The 23,622-nt window shown below is 37.0% G+C and overlaps 1 protein-coding gene across 4 annotated transcripts in view; it reads left to right on the top strand.

Annotated features, from left to right (window-relative positions):
* The window catches only part of LOC107876499 (tRNA pseudouridine synthase A), a 65,185-nt gene that overhangs the window by 16,523 nt on the left and 25,040 nt on the right, over positions 1-23,622 (top strand). For all 4 annotated transcript variants that reach the window (XM_047393815.1, XM_047393814.1, XM_047393813.1 and 1 more), the window contains exons 3-6: positions 8,584-8,765; positions 9,429-9,574; positions 20,898-20,989; positions 22,086-22,411. In XM_047393815.1, coding sequence (XP_047249771.1) covers positions 8,584-8,765; positions 9,429-9,574; positions 20,898-20,989; positions 22,086-22,411 — 746 coding nt within the window. The remainder of the gene's footprint in view (positions 1-8,583; positions 8,766-9,428; positions 9,575-20,897; positions 20,990-22,085; positions 22,412-23,622) is intronic.

Genomic DNA, 23,622 nt, shown 5'->3' on the forward strand with positions numbered 1-23,622 from the left:
TAGATGTCATTTCCTTTACAGAAGCAGTTAGTGCATTAATAGCATTAATCACTCCATCGTGTTTCGCCTTGCAGTCTTGACATTTGCATGCAGAATATTCGCTAGATGTGGAAAATTCTGGAGAAAAATCTGTACAACCATTATGATCATAATCATAATGGCTTGTTATTTCAAAAACTGTAAGAGGAGCATCATTAGCCCTACCCTCCAATATTGTTTTTCTTGTGATGGCTGTTGCTCCAAACAATTTCATTTTTATTCCATCAATGACCTTAGGGTCCGATAAAGTTTGCACAGACCGTAAAGTAAGAAAAAATGGCATCTTCAACTCTTGGTTAGTCGGAACAAGTCACGGATGGACAATCTAAAATAAATCGGTACATATATTAAGAATGATGATGAAACCATTTAATCATTAATTAAAACAAAAACTTGATTAGAATTGGACTTACTGCTTTCTTGAGGGGATTGAAAGGATCAAGAAATTTTGCATTTTTATCGGTTTTGGCCGACAACCCTCTTAGAATTCTTGGAGAGGAAACTTCTTCCTGGTAGTTCACTTGTTGTCTCAAATAAGAAATGACTTTAAATGCCCAAGCCTATAACATAATAAATCAAAAACATTATTGAATAAAAAAATGATGAATCATATTATGATAAAAGAAATATTTACCATGAAAGCCCATGGAAAGTCATATAAGTTGACTGTTTTTGGCATTAACGGAGTCAACAAATATTCGACAGTTATTTTGAAGCTTTCATAACCCCAAGGATGGCTGTTAAATGCCTCAAGATCCTCAGAGAGATTTATTAAACTGAGGCTTATGTTGTTAACGTCTCTTGCCCAAAGAACATTATGTACAAACCAAACCAAGCACAATGATTGCTTGTGCTTCTTTGAAAGTCCTTTACCTTTCAACACTTCTATCAGATTTTTGTTTTTGTAGCTTGGACCAACAATGGACACCAGGTCATCACGATCACTTGACTTGCCTTTGCCCTTTTTGGGTGTGCGGGGTGTTTTTTTTGGCTCAGAGTAGGTGTAACTTGAGAAGGAGAAGGAGGATAACATTTTAGTCCCGTAACTATGGCAAACTCCTTCCAACCAAAACAAATAGACATGCCACAGTAATTTATCCATACCTTATCCATCTTATCTTTGTTTTCATACATAAACCTGTGCTGGAGAAGATTATATACCATTTTCATTTGGAAATGAGCATTGTTGTCCTCCGGCAAATCAAGATATTGCCCAAAGCAGCTTTCCCTGAAATAAGAATTCAATTTTTGTTCTTGAAGTATTTTCTGAAGGCGTCGAAAGATTTTTCCATGACTGACTTAACCACGAGATCACTCGTTAAATCTATAGCACCATCGCACTACATTTTCACAAGAAAACGATCAATGCTGAAGGTTTTGACCAACTCTTCGGCGGAAGGGCTATTAGCATTTGGATCATCTCTTTTGAAAGATTCCTTCTCCCCGTGTTCATTATCTTCTGCTCCTGATTGAGATAACGCTTGTAAAACAAGCTCATAGAGTGGTGGATGTAGCCGAGCTGCTGCATTTGTTCCTTTACTTAGACTTGATTCAATTTCTTTTCTTGCGGGAGCCATATTATCTTAAATCAACAGAACATAACATTGATTATAATTGATTAATGGATAACAGTAATATAATAGTTCCAATAGACCACTAATTTGTTGCACTAGGTATGTTATTTGTTGCAACATATAACCGAGCTGTTGCAACGGATGAGTAATCCGTGGAAAGCATAAAAACAGATCACTAATCTATTGCACCTGGTAATTTATCTGATGCAACATATAACCAATCCGTTGCAACGGATGAGTAATCCGTGGGAACCATAAAAATAGATCATTAATCTGTTGCACCTGGTATTTTATCTGATGCAACATATAACCGATCTGTTGCAACGGATGAGTAATCCGTTGGAAACCATAAAAACAGATCACTAATCTGTTGCACCAGGTATGTTATTTGTTGCAACATATAATCGATCTGTTGCAACGGATGAGTAAACTGTTGAAAAGAATAAAAATAGATCACTAATCTGCAGGTAGTTTATCTGTTGCAACATATAACCAACCTGTTGCTACGAATGAGTAATCCGTTGGAAACCATAAAAATAGATCACTAATATGTTGCACCAGGTATGTTATCTGTTGCAACATATAACTGACCTGTTGCAACGGATGAGTAAACCATTGGAAAGAATAAAAACAGTCACTAATCTGTTGCAAAATAAAGAGTAAATGGTTGGAAAGAATAAAAACAGATCACTAATCCGTTATCTGTTGGATCAATATTGTTTAGATTTCTTCCAAACAGAAGAGTCGTCTATCGCAACAGATGAATGATCTGTTAGATTGTTCACTTATTGCGTCAAATTTTCATAGTTGCATCAGATTTTCATCTGTTGCATCAGATGTTTCCATTTGTTGCATCAGATGTATTTATCTGTCACATCAGATGTTTCCATTTGTTGCATCAAATGTATTCATCTGTCACATCAGATGTTTCATCTGTTACATCAGATGTTTCATCTGTTGCAACACCATTTTTACCAAGACAAACAACAAATCAACCCCCAACACATCACACGCACACATACTAAGAATATCAACTGTGACCAAAAATCACCAACAAATTCGAATCAACAGTATGACAACAAGAAGAAAAAATGCTAGAAATTAGGCTTTTATTCAGTCCACATTTCAATACTAGAACAGTAGTTGACTTAAGTTCCTCTATTTCTTCATAATTTTTACCTGTGAAAAAGGAAATGGGACGATGATGAACTCGAAGTTGTTGTCGCCGGAGAAGTCTTCACGTCGATTGATGCTTGAAAGTCGAAAAGGAACTTGCCTGACTATTTGTCGTCGGAGGTTGAAGGGATAAATTTTGTAGAACTGTTGGTTGGGAGAGAGTTGAGAGAAGCTTTTGAGAGAGAGAGTGGTTGATTTGGATTGAAGAGGGTATGGGTTGGGTTGATTTTGTATTTTTGAAAAGATTAGAAAGTTTTGAAAATATTAATCCAGTCCACAATTAACTTAATCAAGTTTCCTAATGATGTTTGACCCGTTAAGTTGGTCAATGTCACCAATCCTTTATTCAAGACTTAAAAAACACCTTTTCTTCAATTTTCTCATGTAAGATAGGTACCAAAAGTGTACATTTTATTTTTCTGAGAGCTACAAATTTATAGTATAGAAAAGAAAACACACAGGATCAAATCGCTTGATCTAAATTACCTAAATTATATAGCAAATCGAATCTGATTTAATCAAATCAGTTAAGATCCTACAAAATCAAATCTTAAATATTCAGAAATCAATAATACTACACTTATTCTTTTTGATAACCATGGTGTCTAGGCTAGCTTTCGCTCACCTCGACTAAATCCAGGGATACCTGCCACCTCCCACCAGCAATAGATATCGGGTAACTCTGTCCACCTAAGTTGCTCAGACTCGGGTGCAGGTATCCGAGAGTCGGATTCGTCAAAATATAAATTTTAAGATTCAGGGGTGCGAATCTGAGTGTGGATACGGGTGCGGGGATTCGGCTAAAAAAAATTAAATATTATAAATATGGAGTTATAAATATATTCTAAAAATACTTTATTAAACAATCACAAGAAAGCATCCCAACTTAAGACATCAATTCAAAACTAACAGAACAAAAAGACATGTCCACTATCAAGTTAACTACTCTTCTGCATATTCTTCAACTTCTTCCAAATCTTCAATTCATCGTCAAAAACCACTCCTTCCAATTGTGGTTCATTTATTGACAGCTCGGTTAAATTATTAATTGTATCCTCAACTTCAAATTGATCTCCACCTAAATAAGTTACAAAGAATGAAAACATTAAAAAGTTTTTATACGAAGAAAGAAAAAATTATCATTCAAAATAAATAATTGAGGAACTAATAAAGCAAATGTTGACATACCTACATCCCAATACTTGCTTGGTCCGTTTATATATCTCTTTCTTGCAAGATAACAATCGTAGATTATAATGTACAAACACTAAATCTTCGGCTCTTGAAGTTGCTAACTTATTCCTCTTGATGTTGTGAATCATAGAATGTGTGCTCCAATTTCTTTCACAACAAGAGGGAGAAGCCGGTTGCGTAAGCAACTTGAAAGCTAATTGTTGCAAAAGTGGAGTCGAGACACCATGATTTCCCCACCAAGAAAGAGGATCTTCATAGTCCATAACATTAATCATATGAGGCTCACCAAAATAACCACTCATGCTACAAAATTTTCCATACTCCAATGTGACTTGTTTTATTTGATTAGAATCTTTAAAGTACCTTTTAAAGCACTTTATTCTATTCGATGCAATTTCTAAATCTTCATTAGGATCTACCCGTCGAATTCCATTTTCTCCTTGAAGCCATGATGCATGATAGTATTTGGGAACCAAAGAATGTGCCATACAATGTAAATGGATGTTGCTTTTGTTCTACCTAGCCACAAGAACACCATGAATGGAATAAAAAAGGTTTGATTGGCCAGAAATGAGATCTTCCCCCTCATGCTCAAAGATTAGTTTTGCAACCTTCTCAATCATTGAGTCCCACATATCATAAATGAGATGTAATTTCGGACCATCTAAATTGGCATCTCTACGTATATCTACAATAGGTTCCGTAAACTTCAGAAAGTAGTCAATACTATCCAACTTCTCATCATTCATTATAAAGGATTTTATTTCACGAGTTTTTGCCTCAATTCCCTTATCCCTCTATAATTCTTCCATTCATCATCTATGACCATCTTCTCTAACGGAGATTTCACTTTGCGAATACGAGTCATCATAATAACATATGAGGAAAATCTTGTTTCACCAACTTTCAATAAACACAAATCTGAATGTTTTTGAAAAATCGCATGTGCCATGCCATGATTCACAACAAAGTTTTTCAAGTTACTCACTTCACTAAGTAACTCTGAGATCCATTGGCAATTAGCAAAGTGAATGATGTATCAGATGGTTGGCACATACTTTTCAAAGCTAGATTCAAATAATGAACAACACAAGGAGTCCAAAATATACGAGGATATTTTTCCTCCACCATAGTACCAACAAGTTTCATATTACTTGCGTTATGTGTAATAACTTGAACAACATTATTTGGACCTACTTTCTTTATTGCTTCAATAAATAAATTAGCAATATGATAAAGAAATGGACCTTGGGCCTAACCCAACCTCAAAAGCTAGCTTATGAAGGGAGGATTGCCCAAAACCATAGAAGGAGACCAAGGAACCTTTAACCTATCGATGTGGGACTTCAATACCCTCTGCACGCCCAGGGGTGGACATCTGGAGCGTGGACAATATAAGACGGAGGGCCCAACATCGGAAACAATGAACTGGGTAGGAATAACATATAAAATCCTACTTGGAAAAGGATTATAATGTAGTGTCCTATTAGAAAAAGGATTGGAATGTATTGTCTATAAATAGAGCCTCAATGTAATAATTTAGTTACAACAATTCAATAATATTTTTCTCTTATATTTCTAACATGGTATTATAGCTTCCACGATCTTGGTAAAGAATCAAAGAGTTTCCGCTGCTGGCGGGCGGCTATAATCCATATATGCCGCTCGTCTGGCCAATGATTATGTTAGCAAAAGTTGGGTCATTGGCTCACTGTGTATCTTTCTAGTGACTATTTTCTCATATCTTTGCGTAGCACCATACATCTGTTCGGTGACTACTTTTTCATATCTATTTTTCTTAGCACCGTACTTCTTTTTGGTGACTATTTTCTCATATCTGACTTACGTAGCACTGTGCATCTTTCCGGACTACTGTCTCATATCTGAGTTGTGTAGAACCATGCATCTTTCTGGTGACTCCTCAAATTTAATTTACATAGTTCCGTACGTCTTTCCGGTGACTCCTCAGTTCTTTTTCAGTAGGGTCGTGCCATCATTCCGACCCTGCCCATATAATTTTTCTTTTTCAGTAGGATCGTGCCGTCACTCCAACCCTACTCATATAATTTCCATTTCTCAATAGGGTCGTGCCATCATTCCGACCCTACACATATTTCTCCTTTTCAGTAGGGTCGTGTCATCATTTCGACTCTACCCATATACTTTTTTTTTCCTCAGATTGTAATCACTTTTCAGCCATCAAATCTAATAATCCGGCGTGTGAGCATGTTTCGGCTAAGTTTGCGGTGACTTTCATGTTCAAGATCTACTCCTTTTGATTTCGAGATGACCCGTATATTTTATGCCAGTTTTCGGCAATTTTCCAGCGACATATCGACTTTACGACAATATTTACTACTTTTCGGATCACTTTTTCATTTTGTTACGTTTCAATTGAGGTCTCCCAGACGTTCAAAGCAGTCCTTATCAGTTTTCTTGCAGATATCTTTATCAAGTCCCTCACCGATTCTCATATTAGTTACATCCATAACAAGCTTGGTACATATGTCTTCTATGCACCAACTTAAGGGTGAATGTTAGAATATGAGTTGAAATAGGATTAGCATATACAATCCTACTTGGAAAAGGATTATAATGTAGTGTCTTATTAGAAAAAGGATTGGAATGTATTGTCTATAAATAGAGCCTCAATGTAATAATGTAGTTACAACAATTCAATAATATTCTTCTCATACTTCTCACACAATATATTCTCCATCCTTCGTTCACCTACTGGAATTTATTAAATTTAAAAACATTGGACCCCCACTAGATGATGCCAATATATTGATCAAAGGTTGTCTTTTAGTGTCAGACCATCCGTTCGAACAAATCGACAACCCTTTCTTTTTTCATGTATCTTTAATTGGTTGCAACTTCCTATTAATGTGAGTCTTTTCTTGATCCAAAAGAGCTGTTCTCAACCTATTATATGATGGGGGAATATAATCGGGAATGGAATTTTCAGCTAAAAACTTTGAATATTTTTTAAAGTATGGAGAATTGGCAAAATTGAACGATAAACTTGATGCGTAGAACATTCTAGCTGTTAATTTGTTGGCTGTATTCCTCTCATGGATGCCGGAAGATTTTCCTATAGCTCTACTTTCTGAACTCTTTCTTTTTTTATGTTGAAGTAAATCAGTGCCCTTCGGGAGAGATAAATAATCAGCTTTTTTTCTTGCATTAACTTGAATTGAAGATTTTTTCTTTTCATTTTTTTCGTGCTCCATCTTTAAAATTCTCAATGTATCACCTTGAACTTCGCTACATATTTGAACTCGTTGACCCGATAATCTTAAGAGATGTGCTTTAACTCTATTATATGATACAGTAACTTGTTTATTACAATAGTTACATGACCATGTTCTATTTCCACCACCATTGGGAGCAGTTGAAATTACCTTTACAAGATTCCATAATGGTTTGTCATCAAAATCTACTCCTATACTTTTTGTTGGTCTCATAAGACCTTTTCCCTTTTAACTACTCGATGCGGATGATGCCATATTATTTGATAAAGAATAATCAAATTTTTAAGTTAAAATTTCTTTTGACAGAGGTTCTATTTATAATGTTATTGATGAAGACAATTTTACTACTTCTTTGGAGGTAACGTATGGGCTGCGTACATTTTACCATCCCCAGACCCCGCTTTGTGGGAATACACTGGGTTTGTTGTTGTTGTTGTTGATGATGAAGACAATTTTTGACTTTTCCCAATTTAAATCAATTTAATTTTCCTTGACACGTAGGGATTAGAATTTATTTATTTTAGTTAATTTACTATTTTTAGTTACTTTTGTCTTTGATTTTTCTTTTCAATTAGGAATAATATTAATTTTAGAAACTTTTTCCCAAAATTTTAACTTACATCTGTTTACCTAATATTGATATAAATTATTTTTATATCATAAAAAAAATTTAACTATAAAAACACAAGAACGGCATGCATGTACTCGACCGACCTAAATATAAACCTACCTAAAACCAAAACTGCTGTATTGGTTATTTTTATTTTTTTAAAAAATAAATATATAACATAATATTAAATAAAAATGGTTGAACCGACACAACGACCGACGATGAGAAATACGTACGCGTCGCCAAGAAATACTTACACCGTCCCGTCGCCGATAAATAGTTACTGTAGTCTCACCCAGTCGTCATCGTCGATCATCAACACGTCGATAAGGCATGCCGTTTTTGTTTGTTAACCTTACAGTTCGCAGGAGTAGTCGGTCGGAATTTTTTTCAGGTAAGTCGCTGGCCTATCCAATTTTTTCCCTCAAATTTCTTCTTGAATTTGGCCAACGAGTCCGAAATTGTTTGACCGAATCGGAGACGGCGAAAGCATCTGCACCCGTCCCAGTCTTGTGTCGAGATGGGTTCGGCGGCAAAGTTGCCGAGTCCGAGCAACACAGCTGTCCACCAAGGCTAGGACATACAGAAAGAATCACCTAGTATTTTTTGTCTCCGCTTGGATTTGAAACTGAGACCTCAGACTCTCAACCCCCTTAATTGACCACTAGGCCACACCCTTGGGTGCAGTACAGTACACTTATTATTATTATACTTATCTTGAACATTTCCACCACAGAGACCTGCTGGCCATGAAGATGCTGAAATTCGAGAGGACCATGAGAAATCTGAGTTTGTGAGTTTCCCAGTTAAAGAAAGGGGCGGAAGATGGGCGAGGATAAATTTTAAGATTGTCCTTTCTTATCATGGAGGTTCTTTTGATGGATGGCAGAAGCAGCCTGATATGAATACTGTCCAAGGGTAAGTATTTTCTAACATAGCCATTCATATCATGAATGAAGTGTCATATGATTTATGGCCTTTCACGTGAATTATCTTGAGTTGATGATAGTTTTGGACATGACATTCTTTTAGCAGCATGTATGTTCTTAATTACTTTATAGTTGTGCATGATATTCTCAATGAATAAGTTCAGGTTGATGGATTTCTTTTGACATCTTCAATGAGCAATTCTTTATCTTCAGTAGTTGACTTCACTTTGCATTGTGTGGTTATCTCACGGAGACATGGGTATGCTATACTCAATATTGAGAGCTTGTTTGTCAAAGTAGATTCTTTTGGCAGATCCCTGTGGAGTTATAATGATGGAATTATTTAATGATATAAATGAAAGAATGTAAAATCATAGATCCTCATAGAAGACATTCATTGCGAGAATTCCAGAATTAAGGTCACACAGAAGCATACAGAGGTGGTGCTGAACTTCTGGTTGCTGTATTTGGAGCTTAGTTCATCTATTGGATCATTGGTACTAGGTCCAAAGGGATCTTCTGCAAAATTCTCATCTATGTCTATTTCTCTTTTTAACGTGATAAGAGCTGATTTTATTTGAGGCTAATCCAATTCCAACAGAAAACTTCTGTTGGAATGGTATTCATGTGGCTTGTAATCTGCTTTATTCAGGTTAATCGAAAGATCTCTCGGTGAGTTTGTTGATGAGAAGAAGGCCCAATTATTAAAAGATAAGAATTTACCGCTAGAAGGATGTGCTGTAGTTGCTGGGCGTACAGACAAGGGCGTTTCAGCCTCCCAACAAGTTTGTTCTTTCTGTAAGGCACCTAGCTTTGTCTGCATCCTTTCAGTTATATGAATCAGTTTCGAATATTCACCTTTTAATAATCACTGTTGTTAAAGGCACGATTAAGCCATGAAATTAGGTGCAGTGTGCACTGGGCGCGGTTGTGCTTTTGTGCAGGCACCAAGGCGTTTTGGCAAGAGTGTCAGCACCCCATGAACTCCTCCTGAACAGGGCAGTCTAAACAATAAATATAGCTCAAGAATCGACATATCAATGGTTAAAGAAACGTAATGGTTGAATATGATATAGTGATTTGGTCATTAAGTAAGAATTGGAAACTTAAACTTCATCATTGCATTTTAAATTTCTAGGGTATGTTCATTCTTGTATTCTTCTTGCCTTGCAGATATACATTTTTAGTATTTCTTCATTTCTCCTTTCATCACAAAGCAGCACTTCAATCATAGTACATGCTTAAAGCTCTAGCATATCTCGGCTCTAAGAGGGGGATTTTCGCTTTTCTGGATTTCCCACCTATTCCTTAGATCCCAAATTTTAGAGCTAAAGGAAGTAAGGTAAGTCTTCTAACTAATCTAATTCACCGAAAGAGAAGGCGAATTTATCTTTCCTCTGCTATCAATAATAACTTATCTAATTCAATAATAACTAATCTAATTCACCGAAGGAGAAGTCAGAGCTATCTTTCCTTTGCTATCAATAATAACTAATCGAATTCACCAAAGGAGAAGGCAGATTTATCTTTCCTCTCCTATCGATAATAAGGAATACCAGGCTGCCGTTAAGGTAGCTCACTCAGCTCAATAATAGAAATCCATGTAGTTCAGTCAACCGCGGCTAATTCGATTCACTATTCTTGAAGATCTTGTAAAATGGTCTCTGTTCGTAGCTTTCCTTCCTTTCTCATGGTAACTAGACCTCCTAACATCTTTGCTAGTCTTGTTGGACCAGGAGCTCTACTAGCCTCGACTGTGGGAAATTGCTTTACTAATGAAAGAAACAATGAACTAGGGAGATAGAGGTAGTAGGAAATCTCGTAACAGGGAGAATGATTCATTTATATACCAAGTAAGAGTGCACTAGCTCGTAGGTGTGAATGATAAAGGCTTAAGTTGTATTTCTATACGCTTTGCTTTTGAAACACTATTTCTTGATGTCTGTGTGCTTTATGCTGGCAGGTTCTGATTCAGAAAAGAAAAGCTTATTCCTCAATCTTTCTAGAGCGGTACTTGTTTGCTTGATACCCTCTTTGGGTAATAGTGGGTTAGTATGGCGATAAAGCCTGATTCCGACCTTAGCTTCTCGAAATCAATTTCTAAGTTTGATTTTGATTCATGTTAAATAGAATTTCCGACCATCCCATCGGAATAAATTTTATAGGTCCGGTGAATAATTCTGACCATCTCGTCGTGCTCTTCTTATCTCTTGTGCTATAAGGACCAAATCTAACCGGTAAAGCGTCCTCCGGTAACTTCTCCGACGACCAGATCTGCACTTTTCTTCTTCTCTCTGCTCTCTTTCCTTTGCTTTATAACCCCTTTCAGATACTTCAAGTTTGGTGCATCTTCTACGGCAGCTCGCAGCATACATTTTCCAACGAACAATGCATTTTTCGACGATCAAGTTCAGGGACGGTATCAACAGTAGGTCAAGGTGGCCACTACAATTTCGGGGACGAATTTCTGCATCAAATTGCCGGAATTCGAGGAACCTGTTCAAGAAAACGTATGCATACTGGGTCTGAAACTATGTGGTGGAAATTGACTTAACTCAAGGGTCCGAATATACAAATATACTGAGCATGAATGAATAAACATACAAAACCAACATAACATGTACTAAGTAGATCTGATCAACTGAATGACTGATGTCTGTGTGACCGAACAACTGAAATTTAAGTAAGGGATAATATCGGTATGCTGAGTAGCGGATATATGAATACTGATCATGTAAAACTGAACTGTATTTAGTCTGAATAACTGAACTGAAACTATAGGGTACTGTGCATCTAAGATAAGGACTAACTGAACCACATGAGATAACTGAGCATGAATGCATGAAAACTATAATATCTGAGAATGCAAGACCAAGCATAAGCATATTTTTGAAATAATCTGTAAACTGAAAGACTGAAATCTGATAACTGAATAACTGAGAATCTGTACACTTGGTCAAGTAAACCTAATATGAAAATACACTGAATACTGTACTGAGACTGTGGGAGCTATCATGTAACTGACATAAACCATGTGAGCTATCATGGAGTCCAACGTCTGACCCACGTTGAGGAGGGCTGTTCTATCCTTGCCATCGGAGTAGAACCTGAACTGTAGTGATCACTAAACTGATGTCCCGAAGGACTAGGAGTCACCCTCTACTGGCAGGTGCTCTCATGAGATATGTGTCAACCCTCAACTGGTAGGAAGACATCTCAAACCTACGCTGGCTACGTAGTTCTGGAACTCAGGGATTGCTACTAAGGGTCACACCCTTTACTGGCAGGTGAGCCCCCATCTCCGGATTCGCTCGGTGCTAAATCCTACTCCCAACTAAAAGACACTGAAATATTAACTGGTGCATGCACTGATAACTGACAAGCTCAGGTCATGGTGTTCTGAAAATAACTGTGCATACGGATTCTGTGGTAATCACAAACTTATAAAATGATAATTCTCAACATGATCATAGTGTTCTGAATATGACATTAAAACCATGGTCTGACTGACTTCTTACTTGAAAAATGGAAATCATGTAAAACACATAAGTATCGGGTGTTCATAACCCACCAGCACTGAATGATCATTAAAACATGATATTTAAACTCAAACTGTAGTATTGAATCATGGTTCAACTCAAGACATGGGCATTTCATCAAACATGGGAAAACATGAATTTAAAACATGAGAATGTTGCTAAAAATCATGAGTTTAGGATCTATCATGAAATTTACTTGAATAAAGCATGGGAAACTTAAATTCATAGCATGAGGAATTCAAAATCTTGCATGGGATTATACATGGGCTGAATTGAATTAAAATCACCATGAAAACATGAAATTCAATCTTTATTTTACATATAAAATATCATAATGATAGAAAATTCACTCTTTAATTGAAAGAAAAGGGTTTTTGGGCTCCATGGGTGAAAGGGACCCATAAATGAATACCTACATACCTTAAGACTTTAACTTGAGAGGAAAACACAATTCTTGATGCTTTCTTGAAGGTTCTTGAACTTGGGGGAACTTGAATTCTTGATTCCTTGGGAGAAAGGAATTGAATTGGCTCTTGGGGGGAGAGAATAGTTTTCTTGAGAGGAAAATTGGAGAAGAAGGGCAAAATTATACCTAACTGATGCCCAAGTCGTGTTATGGACGAATGGGTTGAGGGAAGAAAAGACCCAATTGCCCCTCAATTATTTAAATAAAAAAAACTGAACGCAACTACGTCACCTCGATGCGGTAGCTTACTGGTTCTGACGAAAATGATCATAACTTTTCGCTCGTGTATCGGATTAAGGCGAAATTGGTACATCAGAAAGCTAATTCAATTTTATCTACAATTTGGTGGGTCTTGAGCTGAAAAATTCCATATATATAAAAAGTTATACACGTTCAAAGTTTACCCTTGTAGAATCGAAGACCAAAATTTGGCCAAATTAAAGGGTCTTAGCCCAACTTTATTCTAAGTGATTCTTATGAATATTTTTCACCTCAAAAGCACTTCACACACTAGGATAAAGATCATGACACATGTCTTCAATTATAAATCAAGAACTGGACACAACACCTTCATCGCGATGAAGTCAGCATGCGATTGGGACTAATGCCGCGTCGCGGGCCTATCGCTATGACCCACTGGTTTCATTATCCAAACATGCCCCAAACCTTGTCCGAAAAATCTGAAACTTCTGCAAGACATACTTCTTACATCCCTGAACATGAATTAACTCAAAAACTAACGTCTCGGGGTTGGGAAGGTCAAAATAAAAATCCTTGAAGCTTAGGGGTCTTGAAGATGACTAAGTCCCCAACACTAAGTGAAAATTTCAAGCCTTAAGCCCCTTAAGTATGCAACTAAGAGTTGAATTGAGCTAAGATTAGTACGGGGTATTACAATTCAGGACATGTACAATGGCGCGAAGACTCGTGTGAGGACAGTAGAAGGGGATTCGGAGCACTTTTCTGTTTTGATAGGGTTGCACTAGGGATCGACTTTTAGCTCGTTTTTATTTGCCTTGATGATGGATGTTTTGACGCGACATATTCAAGGGGAGGTGCCTTGGTGTATGATATTTATTGATGATGTTTACTGATTGACGAGACTCGTAGAGGAGTTAATGATACTTTGGAGGTTTGGAGACAGACCGTTGAGTCTAAAGGATTTAGGTTGAACAGGACCAAGACCGGGTACTTGGAATGCAAGTTCAGTGATTTGTCACAAGAGGCTGACGTAGTAGTAAAGCTGGATTATCAGGCCATTTAGAAGGAAAATTTCAAGTATCTTGGGTCTATGATTAAGGGAAATGGCGAGATTAATGAGGATGTCACGCACCGTATTGCTGTAGGGTGGTTGAAATGAAGGCTCACTTAGGGGGCTTTTCATGATAAAAACGTGCCTCCTAAGCTTAAAGGTAAGTTCTATAGTGTGGCAGTCTGATCGGCTATGAGCTGAATATTGGCAGTGAAGAACTCCCATATCTAAAAGTTGTAGGTGACGGAAATGAGGATTTACGATGGATGTGTTGACTTATCAGGAGTGATAGGGTTAGAAATGAGATTATTGGGAAGAAGGTGGGAGTGACTTCAGTGGAGGACAAGATGTGGGAAGTGAGGTTGCATTCGTTCAGGAATGTGATGAGGAGGGGAACGGATGCTTCAGTTCAGAGGTGTGAGAGGCTGGTTATGGATGATTTTAGGCGGGGTAGAGGTAGGCCGAAGAAATATTGGAGGGAGTGATTAAGCATGATATGGAACAGTTACGACTTACGGAGGGCATGACCCTTGATAGGAAGGTGTGGAGGAAGCGGACTAGGGTAGAGAGTTAGTGGGTAGGAGTTCGTCCGTAAATAGTTGCTTGTTCGTGGTGTTTTGGTGATGTCTTTGATTTCGAATAGATGGTTTATAGTATAACCGTGTAGGTGTCTTGTTTTCTTTATTATCTGGTGGCGCGTCTCCCATTTTTGTTGTGTGCTTTTTTTTTTTTGCGTTTGTTTGTTTGATTATACAATTATTTATTTAGAGCAGGGGTCTATCGGAAACAACCTCTCTACATCTGAGGTATTGGTATGGATTGTGTACAGTTTACCCTCCCAAACCCAGTATTGTTGTGTATGCTTTGTGCTTCATTTTTTTTTGTTTTCTCTATCAAGGATATGATATTGATTTTAATTTGACTGTTAAGTAGTTTTAAACTTATAAAAATGCAGTTTACTGTCATGTGAAGTTTTGATGGTGCATTCTTTCAATTTGTAAGGTCTAATTTAGTGTGTCACGTTGCCTTTCCTCCTACTTCAAATCAAGAAGGTCACTTGCCCATATATATGTTTTTCTTAATCATTAGAAGGTCGTTTCATTGATAATTTAGCAACTAGAAGGTGCTGTAGAACACGTATGAAGGGGCAACACTATTGACTATGTAAAGAACTCAAAAAATCTAGGCAGAACCCATCGACAAGCACCTAAAGTTTAAGCGATCTTTAATTTTGGCACTTAAAATAGACGGTTTTCATTTTTGGCACCTTAACTAGCATTTCGATGTGTCATTTTGACACTTTTTGTTGAGTTACCATTGCTCGTGTACTACACGCATTTTGAGTGCGTGTGAAGGGTATTTTTGTAATTTTGTTTGTCTCTCAGCTCTTTTTTCCTCACCTTTTCTTCCATTAATTATCACCATTTTTTTTCTTTAACTTCCATTAATTTTTCACCATTTTCAACTACAATGCAAAGCAAAATACACACTGCATATTTTTGCAAAATATGCTGAGTGTGCCATTAATTTCATTTCTTTCCAATTCAGTGACTCTCAATTTGATCCAATATACCACTTTTTCAACTAAATTTTGCACAATTTGATTGTACATAAAAATATCACACATTTGAAGGGGAGCCTTGGAGTAACTGGTAAAGTTGCTGCCATGTGACCAGGAGGTCATGGTTTAAGTCTTGGAAACAACCTCTAGCAGAAATGCAAGGTAAGGCTGTGTACGATACACCCTTGTGGTGGGACCCTTCCCCGGATACCGCGCATAGCGGTAGCTTTAGTGCACCGGGCTGCCCTTTTATGAAAATATCACACATAACAAACACTTCTCTCACATTCTCATTTTCTTTTTTTATCTTCCTTTACTTCTCTCACGCTCTCATTCTTTTTTTATCTCCCTTTCATTCATTTCTTTCTTTCTTCATTTTCGTTTTCTTCTTGTTTCCTCAAGAAGTTGTGAATTTGGAGAGGAAGAAGAAATTAAAATTTTACAGTGGGGAGTGATTTTTTGCCTTTCTTGACTATGGTAATTGTGCAATTGGGATATGCAGGAATGAACATTATTTCAAAACTTGCTATAAACACAGCACAATGCACATACATACGCGAACGGAGAATGAGAAAAAAATTATCACAAAAAACTTATTTTTGCTTTAATTTGATTAAAAAATCCATTATTCTACTCATGAATCATCACAAAAAAGGGAAAGAAATTGTGTGTGTGTGCGCGCGTTCAATCAAGGTCATCAATGGCATCATCTTTGCTTTCTTGGAGTTTGGGATTTTAGGAATTTAGGGGGTGAGGGGTGGGTTAGAGAAGATAATGTTAGGGGTGGGGTGTTGTAGAAGATAATTTTGGGGTGGATTTGTGGGGAGGATGAGGCAAGCTCAAAGAAGTTGTGAGTATATTTTAGTATTTTTCGGCGAGTAACTGACTGGAGTAAAAATGGGTTGCTGGAGAAACGAGAATTTTTTTTGGAGTAGATGGAGAAGATTTTGGAGAAGATAGTAAAAATTGGAGAGTATTTTGGTGGAGAAGATGATTTTTTAAGGGTGGGGGAGGGGTAATTTATTGTTTTTCTCTTTTTAAAAATTTAAATTAATTATTTTAAAATTATTTTTGGACAAAAATGACATATGTCGGCATATTATTCGTTACTTTACTCGTCAGCAACGCATGTATTACACACACATTACATATTTTTTCTGATGGTGTAAAAAGTGCCAAAATGACACATCGAAATGCTAGTTGAGGTGCCAAAAATGAAAACCATCTATTTTAGGTGTCAAAGTGAAAGATTGCTGAAACTTTAGGTGCTTGTCGATGGGTTCCATAAAAAATCCATTTGCAATAGCCACGTTACACCCAAAAAAACAACACTAAGTTGCATTTGTACTTAATACTATTTCCAAATCCACTTTATTTCAAAAAACTCCAGCGTTTTTCTTTTTCCCCTCCCGAGGAGCTCCCACTCTTTGCTCCCTTGGTGACTCGAGCCCATAACCTCAAGGTTAGAGGTGGAGGGTGCTTACCACTTGAACAACCCTCTCTTGTCAAAACTTTGTGTTGAAGAGTCTCAAATTGGATGAAAAAGGATGGGTGATATCCTTAAATGGACTTGGGCAATCCTCTCGTCATAAGCTAGCTTTGGGGTCTTGGTCCTTGACTGTCCTGCTACGAACCGGACAGTGGAACCCTAGATAAAGAATGTCTCGATCTGGGCGTGGGAGTGGGGTTATTGGTAGGAAGTGTCCCTCATCGAAATCCTCTCCTCATGAGCTAGCTTTTGAGGTTGAGTTAGGGCCAAGATCCATTTCATTACATGGTATCAGAGCCCAACTCATCCCTATAGTTGTGTATTGATGTTGGGCCCCCATATTAATGCCCACGCACCAGATGCCTAGCCTTAGGCATGAGGCAGGGTGTTGAAGAGTCCCACATTGGGTGAAAAGGGATGGATGGTTTCCTTATACAGACTTGGGCAATCCTCCCCTCATGAGCTAGCTTTTGACATTGAGTTAGGCCCAAGATTCATTTCTTTACATTTAGCTTTCTTTTCCTTCCAAATGGCTGAGGACACTGCGTTCAAAATTTTGCTTTTTTTCTTTCCCATCACTTTGATATACCGACCTTGCAACAAATCCTTTGTTGTTCTTGTGAGAAATAAAGGAGAAAAATATTATTGAATTGTTGTATTTACATGATTACACTGAGACACTATTTATAGACACTACGTTCCAGTCCTTTTTCAAATAGGATACTACATTACAATTCTTTCCTAAGTAGGATTCTATGTTCTATGTTCTATTCCTTTTCCTACTCATATTCTAACACTTCCCCTCAAGCTGGTGCATATAAAACATATGTATCAAGCTTGTTATGGATGTAATTAATACGAGAATCAGTGACGGACTTGGTGAAAATATATGCAAAAAAACTGGTAAGGGCTTCTCTGGACATCTGGGAGGCCTTAATTAAAAAGGAACAAACTGAAAAAGTGGTCGGAAAAGTAGTAAACGTCATCGAAAAATCGACATGTCGCTGTAAAGTTGTCGAAAACTGGTATACAATATATGGGTCACCTTGAAATCAAGAGATGAGTAAATCTTGAATAAGAAAGTCAATGAAAAACTGGCCGGAACATGCTCACGTGTCGGATTATTAGATTTGATGGCTGAAAAGTGGTCACAATTTGAGAAAAAATTATATGAGTAGGGTCAGAATGATGGCACAACCCTACTGAGAAAGAAATTATATGGGTAGGGGCTGGAATGATGGCATAATCCAACTGGAAAATAGAAATTATATGGGTAGGATTGAAATGATGGCACGACCTTATTGAAAAAGAGAAATTTCTAAACTTTCCAAACTAGGCTTGAGGAGACTGTTTTTTGACAATAAAATTATATGGATTGGGTCATAAAAGAGAAATTATATAGGTAGGGCTGGAATGATGGCACGACCCTACAAAAATCAGATCCGAGGAGTCACCACAAAGATGCACAGAACTATGCTAATTAAATCTGAGGAGAAAGACGCACGGTGCTACATACTCAGATATGAGAAAGTAATTCGAAAAGATGCTCGGTGCTACGCAAATTAGATATGAGAAAGTTGTCATCTGAAAAATGCATGATGCTACGAATTAGATATAAGAAAGTAGTCATAGGAAAGATACACGATGACCTAACTTTTGCTAACAAAATCATTGGCTAGATGGGCGGCATATATGGGTTATAGCCGCCCGCCTACAGTGGCTGCTCTTTGGTTCTCCACCGAGATCGTAGAGGCTCTGATACCATGATAAAGAAATGGACCTTGAACCTAACTAAATCTCGAAAGCTAGCACATGAGGGAAGGATTTCCCAAGATCATATAAGGAGACCAAGACCCTTTAACTCACCGGAGAACCCCCCCGACTGGACATATAGAGCATAGATAATATAAGACAGGGCCCAACATTGGAAACATTGGGTTGGCCTAGTTCTGATATCATGTGAGAAATAAAGGTGAAAAATATTGTTGAATTGTTGTATCTACACGATTACATTGAGACCTTGTTTATAGACACTACATTTCAATCGTTTTCCAAATAGGATACAACACTACATTATAATCCTTTTCCAAGTAGGATTCCATATGCTTTTCCCTTTCCTATTCCTACTCATATTCTATCAGTTCTCGGCATTGTCTAGTTGATGCCAATGTTGATCAATGAAGTCCCAGATTTGCTTGGTAAATGAGCAGAGGTGATTTCTGTCCATATTTTGACTTGCACGCAACCTGCAAATGCTGATGGCTGATCCCCCTCTTTTGAAGACTAGTCCTCTCCCATGAGTGACTAACCAAGTGAAGTAATCCACCTTCAATGGTGGCTTATCCACCAAATACACTTCCAAAGCCGATGGGTAATGATGGCAATGGATCGCTTAGAAGTTTGTAGCAATTCATGTCCGAGAAATTGCCTTTTCTATCTCCTTTCCAGCTAAGGGACTCTCGTCTGTGAAGTTGCCTATTCATATGCTTTTGGGATTGTTACGTCTCATGCTACTGCTACTACTTTTTTTATTAAAATACCCTCGCACTATATAATGGAGTCTTTTTCAACTCCAAAATAATCCTCAGATCCAAATATTCTTTTTGCATTTTGATCGCATACCGACTGGTGATCCGTCCTTTCTCGCCTTTTCATCATATCACATGGTCTGACGTTGAGGAAAAACAATTCATGTGTTCAGGTCCATACTGAACATAATTCATAAACTAAGGAAAAACTCTTTGAATAGTTTTTCAAAAGTTTTTTCTTTTTATAAAAAAGTAGTTTTCTATGCCCGTATGAGGTAGCAATGCGTTAAACTACAGGTTTGGCTCCCTAAGAACTTATTTCATTCTGCTACTAGGGTTCTTAACCTTTTCTTGAGCTCTAGAATCTGTAAATACCTTTTTCAACCCAAGAAATTCTTAAGCTATTTAGAGTTGGTATTTCTAAGTAAGTAGGCAAAAGAGGGTTTTGTGCAAGAGCAACTCGGGAAGTACGTTACTTTGGTCCCACTATTTAAAGATGTGGCTTTAGGGCTGGTTCTGGAAAGGGATCGAAGAGAATGTAGTTCATTCAAGGATAAGACCGAATTAGTTAGAAGGACCTCTTTCTGCTGATATTGACTTGATCTGATGTTCTCTTTTTCACTTGTAAAGCATAGGAAACATCCGCAGCATACATCTTCATTTTGTATGCTCCCTGCCCCATTGTGAGTTGGAGAAAATTCAGAATTTTTCAGTCCATTGAAGACGATGCCAAATATTCCTCTTTTTAAAGGGTGGGTCTATAAACAACTTTTTGGATGGTTCATTCAAATGCCTACCAATTAAAGAACTTAAACAATAAGTTTGAGTAAATGATGAAAGTGGATTGACTTTTCATTGTTTCTCCTAAAAATTATATGTTGAACACAATAACAAAAGCTCTGAAGATATTCATGCCAAAAGATTTATCTGAGATTGAAGGTTACTGAAACCGAGTAAAATGCTGATTATTCTCTCTGGGGTCCTTCTACAAAAAAATGTGGCTTAACTGCAGAATCCTACTAATTTAAAATGTCTAAAAGTTTTAAACTTTTTTAACCAATATTTCAATAATGCATTAGTGTTCTATATACAGTATCTTAGACTCGATGAAGAATAAGTTGCTAACTTTTCCCCAATTGAAATACTTATGTACAGTTGACTGTAGATGTCATGGTTATATAGCCTATCATAAACTATGTGCACATGCGTATCCAGAAAGCTTAATGTTCAACTTGTGAATCCCCCTTTTTTCTGAGATATGAATATTGGTTCACTTCTATGTCTAGACACATGGAGAAAGGATGTTAAGATTGAAGATGTAAAAGATGCACTTGATAAGGCAGCCCCGGGAAAGATCAGGGTAGTTTCTCTCACCAAGGTAACTGATTATTTGGTTTGTTGATTTTTCTAGCTTGAAAATGCAACATGCTTTCTTGACATCTGTTGGGGGAAATCTATTTCAATGTTTTCTGGTTAAATACATCTGTTACCATATGGGTTTTTCTTTTGATCTGGTGAATGCCCACGAAAGTTGTAAAAGTTGCTTTAAACCATATATGGTTCAAAGTCACGTGGAAAGCCCATTCTAGCTAAATAGCTGCCCAAATCAAGTGGGTAACTGACTGAGCATAATGTAATCTAGGGGAAAAAGTGAAAACAGAAGTACTTTTGCCATTTATGCATGCATGGACAAAGGGGTGATCAACAAGACGAGAAGCTTTCAACTGGCGCTGATGAAGTGGAGTTGAAGGAAAACTCCTCTTTTCAACTGTTGTCACCCTTGTCACGTTGTTATTTCTATCCATGAAGAGCAAATGAAAGCTGGGAAGAATGTTATTATTTAGCTTCTGTTGTGAGACAATTTTCACAATCTGCTGTGCCTGACCTATCAGATCCTTTTTCCAAGATACCCATGGTTGTTCTACTAGGCTTTATACTTTCTGAATGAATTTTTGAGTTGAAATTTATGTCTTTGTTTTTTGGTTTTCTTCTTCTTGACAGTTTGGATGATCTCTTCATCATTTATTCTAGTTAGATAAATGATAATAGGATTTGGAGTATGATTAATGAATTTTTCAATTTGTGAATAACTTATAGTTTTGCTGCAATCTTTTTGAGTTGATTTGGCATACTTGCACATATGCATATTTCGGACAATTTGGTTTGAAAGAATCAGTATGTTTGAAGGAAAAGCAACATCTGCCTTTCCAGAAATTTAGATGTCTTTACTTGGTGAACTTATGAGTAGGATGGCTTTTGGAATTAATTTTGATACCAAATCGGGTTGTTAGACGCCCTACATAGTTAAAGGGATTCAGTCCATCCTTTTTGTACACAAAAAATGTCTACTTGTTGCTATAGAAATCGATAGAATATTTGTCTACTTATCAAAAAAGGGTGTACTACCATCTGCATATTGTTGGTTTCTCCATTTTTCTTTTTTATCTGACGGCAAATATATTTTTTGTCAATAGGTATCCCGGGAATTTCATCCCAACTTCTCTGCAAAATGGAGACGCTATTTGTATATATTCCCTATTGATGATGTATTAGGCGAAAAACAAGGGGGTCAAATCTGGATCGACGGTTGCACTGATGTTCATCAACAGAATGAATGTGGTAAGAGTGCTGTTGACGAAAGTAATGGAAATTTAACCGATGATGACAATGACGAGCTGGTGCATGGAAATAAACCAATCAAGTTTGAAGTAAGCAAGGTTAACCGGCTTTTAGGTCAGCTTGAAGGAAAGCTTTTATCTTACAAAATGTTTGCACGAGATACTAAAGCTTCAAGGAACAAGTAAGAATTCATATTCCATTATGGTTCTTTTAGCAATGATTCTTTATATCAATATACACCAAATCACAGATGATGCTAAATTCTGTTGATCATCAAACCGTGTAAGTTTGACGTCTAAATCTCTCTGTTAGAATATGAATAGAAACAGGAATAGTATATAAAAATTCTACTTGGAAAAGGATTGTACTATAGTGTCTATAAATAGGGTCTTGATGTAGTTATGTAAACACACAATTCAATAATATTTTTCCCTCTATTATTTCTCACATGGTATCAGAGTATTGGTGAGAAATTTCAGGAAAAAAAAACCCAGTCACTATGTGTCAATTTTTGGTGACTGATTTGTGTCATTATTTGTTTTGTGGGTTGTGTGCCAAATACAACACCACCAAGAGAATAGAAAAGTTCAGGCGACAAAAAAACCCAACCAAAATCGACGAAAAAATACAGTCCACGCGCCACCACGCGCCTGCCAGAAATATGTAATTCTGGTGAGATCTGTACCACGTGCCGGCGTGTAAGTCTTCTCTGGTCCACTTTTTTCAGTTGTTTCTTTTTTTGTTGGGTGGCCTGGATAATCCGACTCTGACCAGTTACTTTTTTGCAAATCCGTCAAGTTTTTCCAGATTACGGTCGCCGAAACCCTAATTCCGACGACTTTATATTTTCCCTGCAAATTTTCAGAGATCCAGATTCTGTTTCTTGGTTTTTTGATGTAGAACAAGTTTTAGAGGAACTCTCTAATGTGCTAAATAAAGTAATCCACACAATTTGTTGAAGGAACAACTTCAACGTGTTGTAAGATAACGCTTTAAAGACAATCCGAATCCACGGATAACAACAGTTTGATCCAAAGCCCTTAAAATACAAGATCTAATCCAAGATCTTAAAAGAAAACACAAAGTTTCATTAATAGAAGAGTTGAACTAAAACTACATAGCTAGAGTTCACTGCCTCTATTTATAGGCTTCAAAAGCCTTTGTACAACTCATTGACAACTCATACACAACTCATAGTTGACAACTCATTTTTTTAATAGCTACGTATTCTAGAATTATGTAAAAGATAAACTTGACAACTAGTAGCAAAATTCAAATTGACTTTCTCTTTCTAGAAGTAGCAAAATTGATTTTTGATTCATGAAGGTTCTGGACTAGGTTTAGAAATTTTTGATTCATGAAGGTTCTGGACTAGGTTTAGAATTTTAATGT

This window comes from Capsicum annuum, chromosome 7 (genome assembly GCF_002878395.1).
Source record: "Capsicum annuum cultivar UCD-10X-F1 chromosome 7, UCD10Xv1.1, whole genome shotgun sequence".
In the NCBI taxonomy this organism is placed as follows: Eukaryota; Viridiplantae; Streptophyta; class Magnoliopsida; order Solanales; family Solanaceae; genus Capsicum; species Capsicum annuum.